The sequence below is a fragment of the Lontra canadensis genome, unplaced genomic scaffold (genome assembly GCF_010015895.1).
Source record: "Lontra canadensis isolate GAN:19392208 unplaced genomic scaffold, GSC_riverotter_1.0 scaffold160, whole genome shotgun sequence".
NCBI classification, from domain to species: domain Eukaryota; kingdom Metazoa; phylum Chordata; class Mammalia; order Carnivora; family Mustelidae; genus Lontra; species Lontra canadensis.
Genome location: NW_022631154.1, coordinates 378,892 through 396,867, shown reverse-complemented (window position 1 = coordinate 396,867; position 17,976 = coordinate 378,892). Strand labels below are relative to the sequence as shown.

Below are 17,976 nucleotides of genomic sequence, written 5' to 3'. Positions count from 1 at the left end.
GGCCCAGCTGGAGCTCTGAGCGCGGAGAGTCGCGCCCGCCCGCTTCTGCGCGGGGGCTGCTCTGTCCGCTCTCGCGGGACTCGCCCACTGGCCTGGGGGACCCACGAGGGGCTGGAAACCGAAAGGCTGAAAAGGCACTGAGGGTTGGCGTGGGGCTTTTCGGGTGTCATTTCCGACAGTGTCTGTGTCCTGCGTTTATGTAGGTCACGCGACGTTCTCCTAAGCGTCCTTCCCTCTCGTCTCTGCAGGGCAGTGAGCAGGGAGTGAGTGTCTCACCGACACGATCAGAGTGTCGGGACGCCGGGGCCGGGGACCGCTGCCTTCGGCTCAGGTCAGGAGCGCAGGGTGCTGGGGTCCAGCCCCGCATCGGGCTCCTTGCTCGGCAGGGAGCCTGCTTCTCGCTCCGCCTCTGCCTGCAGCTCCGCCTGCTTGTGTGCTCGCTCGCTCGCTCGCTCTCGGACGAATAAACAAATAAATCTTTAGAATGTCGCACCACCACAACTCAGGATTGCTCGCCTCGGCCTAGTAGCTGATGGGCGACGAGTTCATTTCAAATACAGTAATGGAGCCGCCGTCGGTGAATAAAGCAGGAAGGTTTGGGGTGTGGATCCAGAACTCACGCCGGCAGTCCCCTCCTGAAACGTGCATGTGCTGAGTGTAGACAGGAGCAGGATTTAGTGTTTATTGAGTAACTATTGGATGTTCAGGCATTTGACACGACTCCTATAATTTCTCATAGCAAGTTGTAGCTTAAGAGAGAAGTAACTTTGTCAAGGTTCCGCTGTAAGTAGAACCAAGGTTTGGGTACCTGAGCTCTTTGCTCTGTGCCAGGCTAGTTTCCTGCTCGTCTTCCTGCATCTTCCAGCTCAAGTAGTGCGCAGACAAGGCAGGCGTCCTAGATTGACGCAGAGCTCTAAGGAAAGCGGAGCTGTCCTGGCTTAGACCTCTCCTAGAGCAAGAAAGGTTTCAAAGGGCTTCTTGCAGGTTGCATGTGCAGGGATGATTATGAGGAAAATGTAATCAGCTTCTGTTAATTAGAACTGGAAGGAATTGGGGTGCCTGGGCGGCTCAGTTGGTTAAGCCATGCCTTTGCCTCAGGTCATGATCCTGGAGTTCTGGGATCGAGTCCCGCATCAGGCTCCCTGGTTTGCTTCTTCTTCTGACCCTTGCTCCCTCTCATGCTCTCTCTCATCTTCTTTCTCTCTGAAATTTAAAAAAACAAAACAAAACAAAACAAAAAAAACCTGGAAGAACTCACTGGCATCATTTTCTAATCTGACTTCCCTCTTTCACCTGCTTCATCAAATTCCTGAGAGAGAAAATGACTTGCTTAAGATCACACATCAAATTAAGGTAGAGGGATGCCTGGCTGGCTCAATCAGTGGAACATGTAACTTTTGATCTCAGGGTTGTGAGTTCAAGCCCCATGTTTGGGGTAGACCTTACTTTAAGAAAAAAATGTTGTAAATACACACATTAAAAATTCATATTAAAAAACAAAGTGGGGGGGTGCCTGGGTGGCTCAGTGGGTTAAGCCTCTGCCTTTGGCTCAGGTCATGATCTCAGGGTCCTGAGATCGAGGCCCACATCGGGCTCTCTGCACAGTGGGGAGCCTGCTTCCCCCCGCCCCTGCCTGCCTCTCTGCCTGCTTGTGATCTCTGTCGAATAAATAAAGAAGAATCTTTATTAAAAAAATTATTTTGGGGGGGATGCCTGGGTGGCTCAGTCAGTTAAGCCGCTGCCTTTGGCTCAGGTCATGATCCCAGGGTCCTGGGTTGAGTCCCACATTGGGCTCCTTGTCCTGCAGGGAGCCTGTTTCTCTCTCTGCCTCTGCCTGCCACTCTGCCTGCTTGTGCTCTCTCTCTGGCAAATAAATAAATAAAATCTTTAAAAATAAATAAATAAAAATTAAAAAATTATTTTTTTGAAAGATTTTATTTATTTGACAGACAGAGATCACAAGTAGGCAGAGAGGCAGGCGGTGGGGGGGAGCAGGCTTTCAATAAAGAAAAAAAAATTTTTTTAAAGATTTATTTATTTATTTGGCAGAGAGATCACAAGTAGGCAGAGAGGCAGGCAGACAGAGAGAGAGCAAAGCAGGCTCCCTGCTGAGCAGAGAGCCCGATGCGGAGCTCAATCCTGGACCCTGAGGTCATGCCCTGAGCCGAAGGCAGAGGCTTAACCCACTGAGCCACCCAGGCACCCCAATAAAGAAAAATCTTTATTTTATTTTTTTAAGACTTTCTTTATTTATTTGACAGAGATCACAAGTAGGCAGAGAGGCAGGCAGAGAGAAAGAGGAGGAAGCAGGATCCCCGCGGAGCAGAGAGCCCGACGTGGGGCTGGATCACAGTACCCTAGGATCATGACCTGAGCCGAAGGCAGAGGCCCTAATCCACTGAGCCACCCAGGCACCCCAAGAAAAATCTTTATTAAAAATATTATTTTGGGGGCGCCTGGGTGGCTCAGTGGGTTAAGCCTCTGCCTTTGGCTCAGGTCATGATCTCGGGGTCCTGGGATTGAGCCCCGCATCAGGCTCTCTGCTCCGCAGGGAGCCTGCTTCTCCCTTACTCTCTGCCTGCTTCTCTGCCTACTTGTGATCTCTGTCTGTCAAATAAATAAATAAAATCTTTAAAAAATATTTTTAAAATTTTATTTATTTATTTATTTTTAAAGATTTTATTCACTTATTTGACAGAGATCACAAGTAGGCAGAGAGGCAGGTGGGGGGGAGCAGGCTCCCCACGGACAAGAGAGCCCGATGCGGGGCTCGATCCCAGGTCCCTGAGATCAGTGCCTGAGCAGAAGGCAGAGGCTTAACCCACTGAGCCACCCAGGCGTCCCTAAAAAAATTATTTAAAAAAAGCCTTGGGTCCCTGGGTGGTTCAGTCGGTTAATCATCTGACTCTTGATTTCATCTCAAGTCATGATCTCAGGTACCTGGGATCAAGTCCTGCATTGGGCTCTGCCCTCAGTGGGAGACTGCTTCAGGATTTTCTCTCACTCTGCCCCTCTCTCTGCTCTCTCTCTCAAATAAATAAATAAAATCTTACAAAAAAACTAAGGTAGAGCTGGGACACATCTGCAGGTGTCCTGTCTCCCAGTCCATGATTTCTTGTTAATGTTACTAATTATCAGTAATATTAAGGAGCACACTCTAATATTCTCTAATACACTCTAATATTAAGGAGTCAGTTAAGTATTCAGCTCTCAGTTTTGGCCCGGGCCATCATCTCCAGGTCTTGGGCTCAAGCCCGTTTCAGGTTCTGTGTTGAGTGTGGAGTTTCCCTGAGATTCTCTCTCTCCCCTTCCTTCTGCCCCTCCCATTCATGCTGTCTCTGTCTCTCTCTAAAATAAATAAATAAGTCTTTTAAGAAATAATAATAATCTTTTTTAAAAAGATTTTATTTATTTATTTGACAGAAATCACCAGTAGGCAGAGAGGCAGGCAGAGAGAGAGAGGGAGAAGCAGGCTTACCGCTGGGCAGGCAGCCCGTGTGGGACTCTATCCCAGAACCCTGGTATCATGACCTGAGGTGAAGGCAGAGGCTTAACAGACTGAGCCATCCGGATGCCCCAGAGTTTCCTCTTAACGGTATTTTTTTTTTTTGTAAGATTTTATTTATTTATTTGACAGAGAGATCACAAGCAGGCAGGGAGGCAGGCAGAGAGAGGAGGAAGCAGGCTCTCCGCGGAGCAGAGAGCCCGATGCGGGGCTCGATCCCAGGACTCCGGGATCACGACCCGAGCTGAAGGCAGAGGCTTAACCCACTGAGCCACCCAGGCGCCCCCTCACACATTCCCTCTTGAGGAAGTTGCTGGCCTCCATTTCGAGAGCCTTAAGAGACATTACTCCTGCCTCTTCTTGAGACGGTGGTCTTTGCACCTTTGCAAACACTAGGCTGAACCCCCTTCTTCATTTCCTTTTTTAAATCCTACCCTCCAATGAGGTTAGAAGATTCCGACAGCACAGGGAATGTGGGCCAAAAGGATCCGGGCTAAGGAAGCAGGAGGGTCCTGAGTTGCGAGTACTTGGTGCCATCCAGGAACAGAAAACAAGGGAGGCGAGCAGGGCTGCGGGGAGAGGAGTTGCAGAGCTCAAGGGGAGTCTGGAGAGAACCCGGCTCGATGCCCTGAGGCGCGGTAAGGACGGAGGCTGGAGCCTGCGGAGGGCGGCGGCTCTTCCCCGGGCAGGCCGTGCCCCCCGCCCCCGGGCCGTGTCCCACCGGTTCCGGCACACTCTCGGGGAAGACAGAAGGCCGCACAGAAGTGCCCTCGGGCCCTGGCGGTCCAGAGGGATTACTGTCAAGGAGCGGCCGCTCTTTGCTGTTTCCCCTTCCCAGTTCCGCCGCGTCCTCTTCCTCCGCGGTGAGCGCCGGAGAGGGAAGTCGAGCGAGGAGTCCGCCCTAAGACTGGGCTGTTTCCCCCCGGCGCCGAGGGCGCAGAGCGGGTCTTCGCGTCTCCGCGGAGATGGCTAAGAAGGCGCAGCCTGACACCGGGACCCGAGCCCGGCGTCCCAGAGCGGAAGACTCGGCTCCGCGCGCGGGGTCCCGACTCCCGCCTCGCCCGCGGCCTCTCGCGCTTCCGGCCAGCCCCGCCAGTCGGACCGCCCCGCGGCGCCCCGGGCCCGCAGCCCCTGGGCCCGCCCCCTCGCACCCCCGCCCCGCCCCGCCCCCGTCAGCCCGCCCGCCGGCCTCCGATTGCCTCCAGGGCACGTCACTCCGCGTCGGGTCCCGCCCTCCGCGCGCCGTCATTGGCCGCCGGCGGCAGGGAGGCGGGACGCGGCGGGGCGGGGTCCCGGGTCGCGGCGGAACCCAGCGGCCGCGGCGGAGGGGGACCCGGTCGAGGTGAGTGTGCGCCCCGGGCGTGCGGGCTGGGAGGCCTGGCCGCGACCCCGCCACATGGGGCCCCTGGCGGTGGCCGTCTGCCCGCCGCTGTGCCTTCCGGCGCGGCGCTGGGGAAGCGGGAGCGGGGAGTGATCCAGCCCCAAACTCGCCCTACCCAGGTGGCCCGCGACGCTCCCCGCGACGCTCCCCGCGACAGCTCGCGCAGCCCGACCCCCTCGGCTCCGTCCGCTCCTTCCTGCGGGGGCCCCGGCTTCTCCTCTCCCGGAGGGCCGCGCTCCAGGGGAAAGGTAAGGAGACACCCGCGGCGCCCCGACGCCGGAACCCCCGCGCAGGGTCCCCAGTTGAGCCGTCTGCGGGCACGCCGGCTGCGGGGCCCGGCGTGCACGAACCACACGGGGTCGGAAGGTCGGAAGGCGGCGGGGGGAGGGGGTCCCCCTCCGCGGACCAGCCCTCCCCTCTGCTCGGCCCCATCCGCAGGTGACCGCCGCCCCGCTCGCTGTGTCTCCCGTCCGACAGCCGTGCCTGCCGCTGCAGCTACCATGGGGCCTTGGGGAGAGCCGGAGCTGGTGGTGTGGCGCCCGGAGGCGGTGGGCTCGGAACCCGCAGGGCCTGTGGGGCTGGAGGTGAAAGTCGGGGCCCTGGTGCTGCTGCTGTTGCTCACCGCGCTGTGCAGTCTGGTGCCTGTCTGCGCGCTGCGCCGGCCCGGGGCTAACCCCGAAGCCTCCGGTGAGCTTCTCGGATCCCCGCTGCCGCCCCGCGTTGGGCCTAGGGAGGTCGCCGGGAGCTGAAGAGGGTCCCCTGGGCACAGGAAGGCCAGAGGGAGCCTTGCTTGGGGCAGAGAGGCTCGAGGGGGTCCAGGCTCACTCCCGTCTGTGCTCCCCTGTCCAGCCTCCCGGCAGAAAGCCTTGAGCCTAGTCAGCTGCTTCGCGGGGGGTGTCTTCCTGGCCACCTGTCTCCTGGACCTCTTGCCTGACTACCTGGCGGCCATAGACGAGGCCCTAGCGGCCTTGCACGTGACGGTGAGCTCTGGCTGCTGCGTGTGACCCTGTGGGGGTGGGGGTTCAGTCACATCGCTGTGGAAGAGGGGGCTTTTTCGGATCCCTTCCTGGGGTGCTCTGTGACCTTGTGACCGTGTGGAAGGCACCAAGCATGGGACCCTATGAATTGTGATTTTTAGTGATGGGGAATAACTTTCTGTGGTGCTGCCCCACCCCCAGTCCCTCTGTGACTGTGATGCACTCCGTGATGTGGAGAGGAGCCTCTGGCCAGGCATGTGACCTCCTCCGGGAATTTCTTAGCCCCAGCCTCCAAGAATCAGCTTCGTTCTCACACCACTTTGCTGAAGGGGTTGGCGGTAGAGCGCCCTACAGGCCTGGGAAGGGTGGGAGGCCTGGAGTCCAGGACCAAAGGTGCCATAACCCAAGGAGGTAGGGCGTGAAGAAGATCGAGTACAAGGCGTAGGAAAGTCTCAGGGGAAAAACTGACACAGTTGTGCAGAGGTACTGGGAAGGCCCCCCGCACTCTTCCTCTTCCTAAGACTGGGGAAGTGACACAGGATGTACCCTCTGTGACTGAGTGCCCATGGCCCTGTGTGACTGTGTGTAAGTCCGATGGCCCCATGATACCGTGTGGCTCCGTGTGTGAGCATTTGGTGAGGCGGGCAACGTGTGATCCTTCCTGTGTGCCTTCGTGTCCCACTCTGTGTAATCTGTGTAAGCCACTGGCAGCGGGGGCTGGTTTTGCGTCCCCTTCACAGCATAAATTTGGAAGTGTCTGGAGACGTTTTTCGTTGTCACAACTCGGGGAAGGAAGGCTCTGTGCTTGCTCTTGGCATCTAACAGGTACAGATGAGGATGCTGTTAGATCCTACTGAGCACAGGACAGCCCTCCAAAATGAGTTGTCCAACCCCAAATTTTGATAGTGCCAAAGCTGAGAAGCTGGTGTCTGTGTGGTCCTGCAAGTGACACTCATCTGGGAGGAGGGAAGCAGGAGATACGAGGAGGAGCTAGGAGAAGTCGTGTCCACTCTGTCCCAGGTGACAGAGGGCCCAAATGGGCTAGGACCAGCAGGACTGCTGACTCTGGGCTGGGCCTCATCTGTGTGATTATGGGTGTGTTTGTGTGAGAGGAGCCCTGCGCCTGTGGGGGACCCTAAGTCTGCATCACTGGGACTCCTCAAGACTCGGAGCTTGACCGCTCTTCCCCACTCTCGGCCCATCTGCCCTGTCTGCCCACAGCTCCAGTTTCCCCTGCAAGAGTTCATCTTGGCAATGGGCTTCTTCCTGGTCCTGGTGATGGAGCAGATCACACTGGCTTACAGGGAGCAGTCAGGGCCACCACCTCGAGAGGAGACCAGGGCTCTGCTGGGAACGGCAAACGGTGGGCCACAGCACTGGCACGACGGGCCAGGGCTCCCACAGTCAGGGGGAGCCCCAGCAGCCCCCTCAGCCCTGCGCGCCTGCGTACTGGTCTTCTCCCTGGCCCTGCACTCGGTGTTCGAGGGACTGGCGGTGGGGCTGCAGCGGGACCGGGCCCGGGCTGTGGAGCTGTGTCTGGCGTTGCTGCTCCACAAGGGTGTTCTGGCGGTCAGCTTGTCCCTGCGGCTGCTGCAGAGCCACCTGCGGGCACAGGTGGTGGCTGGCTGTGGGATCCTCTTCTCATGCATGACCCCTCTGGGCATCGGTCTGGGGGCAGCTCTGGCTGAGTCGGCCGGGCCGCTGCACCAGCTGGCCCAGTCTGTGCTGGAAGGCATGGCAGCCGGCACCTTTCTCTACATCACCTTCCTGGAAATCTTGCCCCAGGAGCTGGCCACCTCTGAGCAGAGGATCCTCAAGGTCATTCTGCTTCTTGCAGGCTTTGCCCTGCTCACTGGCCTGCTCTTCGTCCAGGTCTAGGGGGCTCCGGGGGCCCTTGACCTTCCTTTCCTTCCCCAGCGTGTAAGAGTAGGAGTGGGGAAGGGAGGATGGAGGGTCAGAGAGTTCTCTGGGAGACAGGGATGGAGTCTTTGGGACGGACTGACCAATGTGAGGGATGGGGTAGACAAGAGCCTGGCCCCAAGGGATAGTCAGATCACTAAGGACATGATTGGGGACGCGTACTGGGGAAGACACCGAGTGCTAGAAAGTCGGGGTCAGACACTATGTACAGGCACGGGCTGGTGGTGGGAAGCCGGGGGGGCCGTACCCAGCAGCCGTGGGATGGGGAGGTGTCGAGGAGGCTCAGCCCAGAGTCAGCAGTCCTGCCGGTTCTAGCCTGTTTCGGCCCTCTGTCACCCGGGGCGGAGTGGACTGCTACTTCTCCTAGCTCCTTCTCTGTATCTCCTGCTTCCCTTCTCCCAGAGGACTCATGCCAAATGGCTTCTTCCTGCCAGTTTTGGTACCTTCTCTGGGTTCTCTAGTCCTGCTCACTTCTCTGTTTTTAAAGTGCCAAATAAATCCCTTCCCTCTTTGTCAAAAAGCACAGTGATGGCCCTGGACCCGGCCCAACATCTCAGTGAGGGACCTGCTTGCCCTTTCCAGGCAGCCCTATTTGCTGAGCTGAGGTTGGGGGAGGGTTGGCAGGGCTGCAGCCCGGCCCGCTCCGCTTTGCGCCCTAGGAATCCTGAAGCGACATGGCTGCCGCGTGCCCAGAGGACAAACACTGAGCTGCCAAAACTTTTTTTATACCAGAGGAGCCCGAGGGGAAGGCTCACCCCCAGCTATTTTTGGGGAGGGTGGGCCGTGGATAGAGCCACGTCCTCTAGAATCTATTTTACTAACTGACCTGTTTTGGGACTTGTTACCCAAATAAAAGATGTTTCTATACATTTGTACAGTGTCTGATTCGTTTGTCTTGGGCAAGGGGTGGGCACGTGGCCCGTCTGAGGGGGCCTGAGTCCCAGACGTTTATAGCTGTTTTAATAGTCCCGCTCTGGTTTTCTCTCAGGCGCCGTAGGCCCCTTCCCCAAGACCCAGATTTTCCCTCTTTTGTTCCTTCCTTCTTCCCGCCCTGTCTCCACCCCTTCCCCTTCCTCCCGAATCCTTCCCTCGCCCGCATCCCGCTCCCCTTCGCGGTCCGAGGCTTGAGACCAACTCAGAACTACTCTTCCCGGCGGGCTCCGCGCAGGGAGGAGCCGCGGGGGAGGAGCCAGGCTCCCAGGACCCGGAGCCGCAGGACTCTTGGGAAATGGAGTCCGCTTCCTGTCCGGACTGCTCGCCTGGGGCCGCGCAGGGGTCACGTAAACAAACTACAGTTCCCGGCGGCACCCGCGAGCGGCAGGTCCGGGCTAGGCTGGGGCCGGGTTCGCGGTGCTCGCCGAGGCGGCGGCGGCGGCTGCGGCTGGAGGCGCCGGCCGGGGCCCGCGGCGGGGCCGTGACTTGTCTGGGAGGGTGGCGGGGAGGGACGCACGGGGAAGATGGCGACGGCGGGCGCCAACGGGCCCGGCTCGGCCACGGCCGCAGCTTCCAATCCGCGCAAGTTTAGCGAGAAGATCGCGCTGCAGAAACAGCGTCAGGCGGAGGAGACGGCGGCCTTCGAGGAGGTGATGATGGACATCGGCTCCACCCGGGTGAGGGGCCGCCGGGGGAGCGGGAGCCGGGGGCGCCGTCCCGGAGCGAGAGGCGGGGCGGGGGCGGGGGCGGGCGCCGCGGCGAGGGAGGCGGAGCGGGGAGGCCGCCGGCCGGGCGGCGCGGGGCGGGAAGACGGGCGTGCGGGGGAGCCGGCGGGGGCCGCGGGGCCGGGGGGAGCCAGCGGGGGCCGTGCGGGCGGCGGCGGGCCGGGGCATCCCCGGCGGAGGACCGGGGGACGCCCCTGCAGCATCCCCGGGGCTCGGGCGGCGGCGGGGGTGGGCACGGGCCGCCGGCGCCTCCGGCTCGGGCATCTCCTGCGGTCTGGTCCCTCTGCCCCGCTGAGCCCCTCTCGCCGCTCGGGTGCCTTCGGGAAAGGGCCCCGGGAGTGGTTTGCGCCGCCGCGCTAGGTCTCGTGGGGGCAGGAAGTCCCCTCCTGCGTCCCTTCCCTTTGCTTCCTTTTTCAAATGCTTCTTGTGGTTTCCTGACGTGAAGAAGGTGAGGTCCGGGGCTCACAGACGGCGCTTGATGTTCTGCCCTGGCCGCCGCGGAGGGGACGCAGGACTTTGAAGCTCCAGGGCGGGTCACCAGTTGGCTGTAGGTTAGGTTTGCTGAGCTCTTTAGGAAGATGGCTGCATTGTGGGTCGGTTATAAGGTGCCTCCTCGGAGGGTCGCCTGTGGGTAGGGGACATTCATTCCTGAGCAATTCCAGAAAGAAGACACCGCAGCCCAATAGCCTGTGAAGCCCCTCTGGCCTTCGCTTCTTGCTTCCCAGGCCCCAGTAGCAGAGGGCGTGAGGGTGGGAGTCTGCCCAGCTGGCGTGCAGTCCTCGTTTAGGGACACGTTCTTCTCAGAACGGCAGGTGAGGGTACTGCCGCAGCGGGTCCCTCACAGCCCCAGCGAGGAGGAGCTCCCGGGGAGAGGGTGGCACAGAAGCACGGCTGGGAGCTCTTTCTGCTCGTCTGACTGGTTTGCATCGATGCCTGTGACTCTGGCTGTGCTCTTGTTTGTGTCTCCCCAGCTGTTAGTTTTTCTTGTGTGTTTTCCCCTTTGGGTCTCTAGAGACCATGTGTCCTAGTTCATGGGAGTCAGAACAGAGAGCGTTAGTGGGGAAGCAGGTTGGAGGCGCTGGCCACAGCTCCCTCTCAGTGCGGGGAGGGTCGTGATCCATCTGAGCAAAGACGGCTCCGTTGCAGGAGCTTCTGGTCGAGGTGGGGACAGAGGCAGGAATGTGGGCCGGAGCCTCCGCTTGAGGCCCTGTCCTCTGTCTGGGCTCTGACTCCTGCAGCCGCTGGGTGGGATTTTAGGGTTTGTGTGCGCAAGCAGAAAGGCTGTGAGAAGCTCAGAGCTGAGGCCTCTGTCTTTTGAGCACCTTGGTTTGTCCAAACACCCCTTGTGCCCCCCCTTGCCACTGCAGATTACTTTTCTGCTGCTCATGGACTTCTAGTGGGCATACAAGGCTGGGGCTTGGTAACCCAAGAGTCTAAAACTGGAGGTAAGGGATCTGGGGCTTAGCTTAGCGGAGAGGGCTCTGCTGAGCCCCGTACAGCCGTCGGGGCCGATGGTAACGGGAGGCAGGTGTTGGCACGCGTACTAACAGCAATCTGGAGTGGCCCAACGGTTTCCGTAGTGTCTGCTGAACTCGGTGTGCTGACCTCTTGGAACAGAAAGTTCTGACGTTGGGCTCAGCAGAGCAATGCATGGCCCCCAGAAGTTCATCAGCTGCCCTAGTTCTGTATTTTGACAGGTTGCAGCGGTCCAGAAGTAGGTGTTCACCTCCCGCAGAAGGACTTAGGATCTGTAGGATCAGCCTGCCAGACTGATGGTTGTGGCGTCTCACTGCTGGGCCAGATAACCTCTCCCCAAAGTGGGGATCAGGCCAGGCTGAACAGGGTTATTGCTCCCTCTATCACCCCCGGTCTCAAGGCTCCCCTGGCCATCCAGGGGCTTTTGAATGAGCTAGAAGAAGACTGCTTCTTGGTTTTGGGACTGGTTTCCCAGCGAGGAGAGCTGTCATTTCCCAGATGTTCTAGTTTGGGTGGTACAGGCTCTGTGTAGCTTTCCTGAGGCGGGGCAAACGGCAGAGCCTAGAAGCCTGCGCTGTCTGGAGCGGGAAGGAAGGAGGTTGGCGATAATGGCTCTGTGGCCTCCCCCTGTGGCCGTCGCCTCGTGTTCCAGTTAGTCCTGGCGCACTGGGAAGGGAAAGCGGAGGTGCCTAATGGGCCCCCTTCCCGGGAGTTACCCCATGGGACTAGCTTGAGGGATGCTGGCAACCCTTCGGGGACTCTGTTTAGACGGATGCCAACTGGGCCAGGCCCCGAGCAGAGCATCAGACCCTGCCTGGCTGGGTAACTCCAGCCGTCGGCGCCGTGGATGCGGGTGGCGTGTCCCCAGCCTGGCCGGTTCTGCGGTTCCTGGCACCTCTCCTCCCGGCACCAGCGGGACAGCATGCCGTGGAGACAGATGGCACAGGAGCAGTGGTCAGAAGTTTCCCTGACACTCCCGCTTGTCCTCCCTCTCAGTTACAGGCCCAGAAGCTGCGCCTGGCCTACACGAGGAGCTCCCACTACGGCGGTTCTCTGCCTAATGTCAACCAGATTGGCTGTGGGCTGGCTGAGTTCCAGGTAAGTGGACACCGGCCGAGGGGGAGCACGGGCTCTCGGGCGACCTCCCCTGCTGACCTACCTGTCTCTTCCGGCAGAGCCCCCTCCACTCGCCTCTGGATTCATCTCGGGGCACTCGGCACCACGGGCTGGTGGAACGAGTGCAGCGAGACCCCCGAAGAATGGCGTCCCCGCTCCGCCGCTACCCCCGCCACATATCCTTCACGGGGGGTGGGGCCGGCGGGGAGGAGATGGGGTTCTGCGGGAACTCATGGGGGGGGGCTCTGTGTGCGGTTCAGTCCTGTCCGTTCCAGGCCTCCCAGAAAAGCCACCGTTCGGCCCATGTGACCACGATGGCGCCTTTGATGGGGGACATAGGTCTCCTGCCGAAGGGGGTCTGGTCCCCTCTTCACATTTTGCCTCCCCTTAATCTTGGTAGCTTTTGGTTTTGGAGACGTTCGTTGCTCTGCTTCCCATGCCCCATCCCATTACTCTTCCTTGTTCTTCCAGCTCTGCTGGGCCTGGTTCCCTTTTCTCTTGCATTCTTTGGCCCTGGCATTGCCCCTCACGGAAGAGGAGGAGGGAGGTGCTCGCTTCTCTGAACAGCGCGTCCACTCCTCCAGTGTCCTGCACTTCTCTGGCCTCTGTGCCCTCCGTCCCCTCCTCCCTTTCTCCTTAACTGGTGCTGCTCACGTCGACAGCTCTCCGTATGGTCCTGCCTACTTGTCTCCTCCCCCGGAGTCTAGCTGGCGGAGGTCAGTGTCTAGGGCAGACAGCATCTCCTGTCCACTCTTAGCTGTGTCTCTGGAGGGAGCTTGGCTTGGGGCTAGGCTTGCTGGTCCAGGCTTTGAACACTCCCTCCTCCATGACAGCTGGCTGGGAGGGGTGGGGGCTGGGGGCAGGCGCAGTAGGTGGGTCAGAGTCCAGCCCTGGCCATGTTGACACGGGCAGCCAAGCCCCCGGGTCCAGCCAGTGCAGGACCAATGGTAACGGTGGCTGGCTGGGGTGTGTGCATCTGGGGAGGGAGAATGGCAGCCTCTCCCCAGGACTGGGTGCCAGGTGTGTTGGTCTGGCCCTCGGGTGTCTGAGCCTCCCTGGGCCGAGTCATCCTCAGTGCTTGTACCAGCATGGCTGCTGGGCTCCGGGATTCTTACTCAGCGGGTCCCGGCAGAGACAAGTTGAGAATTTCCAGATCTCTTAGCTTGACTGTGGGAGAGGGGTCAGGGGTCCCAGGTAGCAGAAGAACCAGGAAGGAGGCGTGGCCCTGGGCACTCAGCCCCGTCTGTCTTCCGCTTGTGGCCTGGTCCTCCCCAACCCCATGCTTGCTCTCCAGAGTGTTGCTAGCCTTGCTCGTCCTGACCTTGTATTTCCCCACAGGGCAGTGCCCTGGGGCAGTTTCCCTGCGGAGAAGGGCCAGATGTTTCGACTACCGTCTGCGCTGAACAGGTGATGGCCCTGGCCGTCTCGGAGCCGCCTCTCTTATCTGTCCTGTCTGCCCACCCTCCACCCCGTTTCCTGTCCCAGCCCTGCTAGTGTTTTCCCCTGCTGAGCAGGGCCTGGGGACCAGAAACAAGGTCCCACCCAGCTCATCTCTGCACCCCCCCTGCCTCGCCTCCCCCCCAGGACGAGTTCTGACTCTGCCCTTCACACCAGTGTGATGAACCCCAGCCCTCAGGACACTTATCCAGGCCCTGCCCCTCCCAGCATCCTGCCCAGCCGCCGTGGAGGTAAATGGCCTGGCCCCGGGCAGGGAGTGACCTGAGGCGCTTTAGTCGGAAGTCCATAGAGAAGTCCGGACTGTAGCCAACTGTCCTGCATCCTTTGTAGGTTTTCTGGATGGTGAAGTGGATTCCAAAGGTATGTGTTCCACGCCACTCGTGGGTACCGACGCCCATGACTTTCAGGGCTGGTGTTGGGGGCTTTGTGCTGGGCCTGCTCACCTTGGTGGCTTCTGCCTTACTGACTCCTTTCCAGCCCTCTCATCGCCAGTCTTTCTCTTTCAAGTCCCTGCTATTGAGGAGAACGTGCTGGATGACAAGCATTTGCTGAAGCCATGGGATGCTAAGAAGGTCGGTGTGGCCCACTGTCCCCTTTCTTTCTGTGGGGCAGGTCTTCTTCTGTCCTCCGGAGCCCTGGCCTCCTTTCCCACATTATTCCTTCTCTCCTCAGCTGTCCTCATCCTCTTCCCGACCTCGGTCCTGTGAAGTCCCTGGAATTAAGTAGGTGCCTCTGTTAGGTTGGCCGAGGGGCTGAGGGAAACGTGGGAGGCCAGCCTCTGCCCCCTCCACGACCACTGCCCCCATCTACCCCTCTCTTCCTGTCCCCCTGCAGCATTTTCCCATCTCCCGACCAGCCTACCAGCGTGCCTGTCCTCCCACCTGCCATGAATACGGGCGGCTCCCTACCCGACCTCACCAACCTGCACTTCCCCCCGCCACTGCCCACTCCCCTGGACCCGGAGGAGATGGCCTACCCCAGCCTGAGCGGGGGCAACAGTACCTCCAATCTGACCCACACCATGACCCACCTCGGCATCAGCGGGGGCCTGGGCCCTGGCGCGGGCTACGATGCGCTGGGTGAGCGGCTATCCTGGCTGGAGGGGGGACGGGGTGCTGGGGGGCTGGTCCGGGAGCCTCCTGTGACTGTCCGCGCCAGTCCTCCCCAGGAATTCTACACGGCAGGTGCGGCTTTTTCTCGAAAGGTGATGGCGGGCAGCCCCCAGGTGAGCCATGCCGGCCTCACTGTCAGGGACAGAGCAGGGAGGACACTGTGTTGCCACTTAATAGTCTGGTTGCTGCTCTCTGTTCTGGGCAGAAAGCAGCCCGGCTCCCATCGGTAACGTTGGCATCCGTGCTTCTTGTCTGTGCCTGCAGGACTCCAGTCCCCTCTCAGCCACCCGTCCTTGCAGTCCTCCCTGAGCAATCCCAACCTCCAGGCCTCCCTGAGTGGCCCCCAGCCCCAGCTCCAGGGCTCCCACAGCCACCCCTCCCTGCCGGCGTCCTCCCTGGCCCGCCATGCACTGCCCATCACCTCCCTGGGCCACCCCTCGCTCAGTGCCCCGGCCCTGTCCTCCAATTCCTCCTCCGCTTCATCTCCTGCGCTGGGTGCCCCCACTTACCCACCTTCGACCCCCGGAACCTCCCCCCGCCACCGTCGTGTGCCCCTCAGCCCCCTGAGTTTGCCCGCGGGCCCAGCTGAAGCCAGAAGGTCCCAACAGCAGCTGCCCAAACAGTTTTCGCCAACAATGTCACCCACCTTGTCCTCCATCACTCAGGTACGCGTGGCTGCCTTCTGTCCATGTCTGTTTCCTCCTCTCTTCCTGCCACATGCTCCCTCCCACGTCCCTTTCTTCAGATGCCCTCTCCTCACTCCTGTGCTTCTTGTCTCAGCTTCCTCCTTCCTCTGTCCCTCTCATTTCTGGGGTGAGCCGCTTCCTGATTCACACCCCACCCCCACCCCGTCCTGGGACAGGTGCTGTGCGGGCTGAGAGCCTCACAGCCTCACCTGTCAAACACGGGTGCTGTCGTAAGGGTCATAGGAGCCGCATACGGGCTGTGCTTAGGCCGAGGCCAGCCAGGTGCATCCCTGCAGGTGGTAGCTTTTTCTCCCCCGCTTCTCCCCCAGCTGCTTTCCTCGTGTGTTTGTCTCTCACGCCTCCATCCTGTCCTACCCCGTCCCGTCGCTGTCCTTCTTCCACAGAGTTCATAGAGTGAGGGGCTCGCAGGTCACGGAGCCTCATCTCTTCGTGGTACAGATGAGGGCACTGCCCAGAGGGAAAGAAAGTACTTTCCGAGCTCGCTTAGCAAGTTAGGAAGAGTTGGGAGCCGAAGGAGAACCAGTGAGGGCTCTTTCCTCAGTGCCCAACTGCGTGGCAACCCCTGCCCCCTTCTGTCGGCCGCTGCCCTTCCCAGGGATGGGTGCTGCTGCCCCCTTGTCGGCCGCTGCCCTTCCCAGCGATGGGTGCTGGGGGAAGGACTTCAGCCAGGCCGGCCGGGGCTCTGCTCCCTTGCAGCCTGGATCAAGCCTGACCTCCCTCCCTCCTTCCTGCTCTCCCTGTGTCTGCCCTCGAGTCCACGGGGCGTGCACCTGTGGCGGGGGTGGGGGGATGGGGGGGCCGGTGGTGGCCTCGATCGCTTACTCTGGCCCTGATGTGCGCAGTGATTGCGGGCACCCAGCCCCGGGGTGTCCCGTGGAACGCTGGCACGTTTGTGTTGAGGATGGTTGCGGCTTCACAGGGTGGGAAACCCTGAGGGGCTCTCCTGGGGGGTCAGCTTCTCCCTCTTTCCTTGCTTCTCTTCAGGGTGTCCCCTTGGATACCAGCAAACTGCCCACTGACCAGCGGCTGCCTCCATATCCATACAGCCCCCCCAGTTTGCTTCTGCCCAGCCAGCCAGCCACCCCAAAGCCTCTGCAGCAGCCCGGGCTGACCTCCCAGGCCTGCTCCATGCAGCCCTCTGGGGGACAGCCCCCGGGCCGGCCACTGCACTTTGGGTCACTGTACCCGCCCAGCTCCGGTGGGCAAGGGCAGCAGTCTTACCAGCGGCCAGCGAGTGACTTCGGCGTGGGGAGTGTGAGTACCCGGGTCCAAAAGCAGGGGGGAGGCCGGGGGGGGGTGGGCTCGAGGGGCCCTGCGCCGCGTCGCTGGTGCACACTGAATCGTCAGATCTGGGGTGGTGGGGGAGAGGCTCCGTCCCCCTGGATCACAGAGCTCTGCCAGCCCAGGCTTCTGTCTTCCTGCGTCTGACCCCCCCTCCTGCCGCTGCCCCCACAGCCGGCTCTGCGCAGCGTGCTTGCTGACGACAGCCACTCTGACGCCTTCTCTCCCGGGCATGCCCACGCTCTGTCCCGGCAGGTACAGCGCCCACGCCAGCTCCGGGCCCGGTGCTTGCCGCTCATGCTCTGCTTGCGACCTTCTCTCCATCTCTGCTCTGATCTCTGCGGTCAGGGGCGGGGCGTGCTTTGCTGGGCAAACGGGACGTATTTGCCAGGCAGGCAGGGTCAGTGGGACCCCCGTTCTGAAGTGCGCTCCTCGGGCCCTGTGTGTCTGTAGCTGGAGCAGTTCACCATGGAGAGCCCGTCAGCCAGCCTGGCGCTGGATCCCCCTGGCTTTTCTGAAGGACCTGGATTTTTAGGGGGCGAGGGGCCAGTGAGTAGCCTCCAGGACCCCCATGCCCTCAACCACCAGAACTTGACACACTGTTCCCGCCAGGCCTCAGGGCCCAGCGTCCTCCTCCCAGGTGAGCAGTGTGGGTGGCGGCAGGGTGCGGTAGGAGGGGAGGGCCCATTCCCCAGTGCATCAGGAGGCCTAGGGGTTGTGGAGGAGTGGACGGGCTGTGGGGCCTCACCCGTCTCTTCTGCCCACACAGGGGAGTCCTCCCCAGGTTTCTCCAAGGAGATCGCGGCGGCCCTGGCCGGAGTGCCTGGCTTTGAGGTGTCAGCCGCTGGGCTGGGGCTGGGGCTAGAGGAGGACCTGCGTATGGAACCGCTGGGCCTGGAAGGGCTCCACATGCTGAGCGACCCCTGTGCGCTGCTGCCCGACCCTGCTGTGGAGGACTCATTCCGCAGCGACCGGCTACAGTGAGGGGCCTTGGCGGAGCCCCTCTTGGTGACCGTGCCCCATCACTGTCCCTTTCCTCCCTTCCCCCTGGCCAGTAGAGACTCCACTCTGCCCCCAGATCCTCTTTCTCACATGAACGAGGGATCCTAGGAATGAGAAAAAGCGAGGGGTTTGTCCAGGTGGCCCCTGAATTCTGCACAAGGGGCGGGCCTGGGGGAGCTGCAGGGAGGGCCTGAAGCACTTGTAACTTTGAACCTGAACCGTCTGTCTGGAGGTCAGAGCCTGTTGGAAGGTGGGGGGGAAGGGGGGACCCTGAGGCCTTGGGGTGGGCAGTGCCGGCCCCTCCTCACAACTCTTCCCCCTTGCAGTGGAGAGAGCCAGAGTGGATATTATTTTTTATTAAATATATTATATGTTAATAAAAA

General features: G+C 60.6%; 2 protein-coding genes across 7 annotated transcripts; both read left to right on the top strand.

Moving 5' to 3' along the window:
* The first annotated feature begins 4,827 nt into the window (after window positions 1-4,827).
* Window positions 4,828-7,931, top strand: SLC39A1 (solute carrier family 39 member 1). 2 transcript variants are annotated; one of them, XM_032845007.1, is made up of 5 exons: window positions 4,828-4,847; window positions 5,006-5,134; window positions 5,325-5,573; window positions 5,736-5,866; window positions 7,085-7,931. In XM_032845007.1, the coding sequence occupies exons 3-5, from the start codon at window positions 5,387-5,389 to the stop codon at window positions 7,739-7,741; spliced, it is 975 nt and encodes a 324-aa protein (XP_032700898.1). In that variant the 5' UTR covers window positions 4,828-4,847; window positions 5,006-5,134; window positions 5,325-5,386; the 3' UTR covers window positions 7,742-7,931. The 2 variants fall into 2 exon arrangements, with proteins under 2 accessions (XP_032700898.1, XP_032700899.1); XM_032845008.1 differs by lacking the exon at window positions 4,828-4,847 and having other exon boundaries at window positions 4,854-5,134; window positions 5,364-5,573.
* A 1,239-nt stretch (window positions 7,932-9,170) lies between these two features.
* On the top strand, window positions 9,171-17,940 carry CRTC2 (CREB regulated transcription coactivator 2). Of its 5 annotated transcripts, none has more exons than XM_032845005.1 (16): window positions 9,302-9,393; window positions 9,890-9,988; window positions 11,914-12,015; window positions 12,093-12,209; window positions 12,688-12,749; window positions 13,372-13,440; window positions 13,618-13,721; window positions 13,822-13,851; window positions 13,999-14,063; window positions 14,164-14,213; window positions 14,326-14,570; window positions 14,868-15,268; window positions 16,295-16,564; window positions 16,766-16,846; window positions 17,045-17,231; window positions 17,361-17,939. In XM_032845005.1, the coding sequence occupies exons 4-16, from the start codon at window positions 12,177-12,179 to the stop codon at window positions 17,573-17,575; spliced, it is 1,812 nt and encodes a 603-aa protein (XP_032700896.1). In that variant the 5' UTR covers window positions 9,302-9,393; window positions 9,890-9,988; window positions 11,914-12,015; window positions 12,093-12,176; the 3' UTR covers window positions 17,576-17,939. The 5 variants fall into 5 exon arrangements, with proteins under 5 accessions (XP_032700893.1, XP_032700894.1, XP_032700896.1 ...); XM_032845004.1 differs by having other exon boundaries at window positions 9,890-9,992; XM_032845002.1 differs by lacking the exon at window positions 9,890-9,988 and having other exon boundaries at window positions 9,171-9,393; window positions 17,361-17,940.
* Window positions 17,941-17,976: the final 36 nt, after the last annotated feature.

Excerpts from the sequence above, each read along its gene's own strand:
- SLC39A1 (XM_032845007.1), top strand. The coding sequence starts at position 5,387 with ATGGGGCCTTGGGGAGAGCCGGAGCTGGTGGTGTGGCGCCCGGAGGCG. Across the intron at positions 5,574-5,735 it reads GGCTAACCCCGAAGCCTCCG|CCTCCCGGCAGAAAGCCTTG; the intron begins GTGAGCTTCTCG and ends TCCCCTGTCCAG. Across the intron at positions 5,867-7,084 it reads TAGCGGCCTTGCACGTGACG|CTCCAGTTTCCCCTGCAAGA; the intron begins GTGAGCTCTGGC and ends GTCTGCCCACAG.
- CRTC2 (XM_032845002.1), top strand. The coding sequence starts at position 9,241 with ATGGCGACGGCGGGCGCCAACGGGCCCGGCTCGGCCACGGCCGCAGCT. Across the intron at positions 13,852-13,998 it reads TGGTGAAGTGGATTCCAAAG|TCCCTGCTATTGAGGAGAAC; the intron begins GTATGTGTTCCA and ends TTCTCTTTCAAG. Across the intron at positions 15,269-16,294 it reads CCTTGTCCTCCATCACTCAG|GGTGTCCCCTTGGATACCAG; the intron begins GTACGCGTGGCT and ends GCTTCTCTTCAG.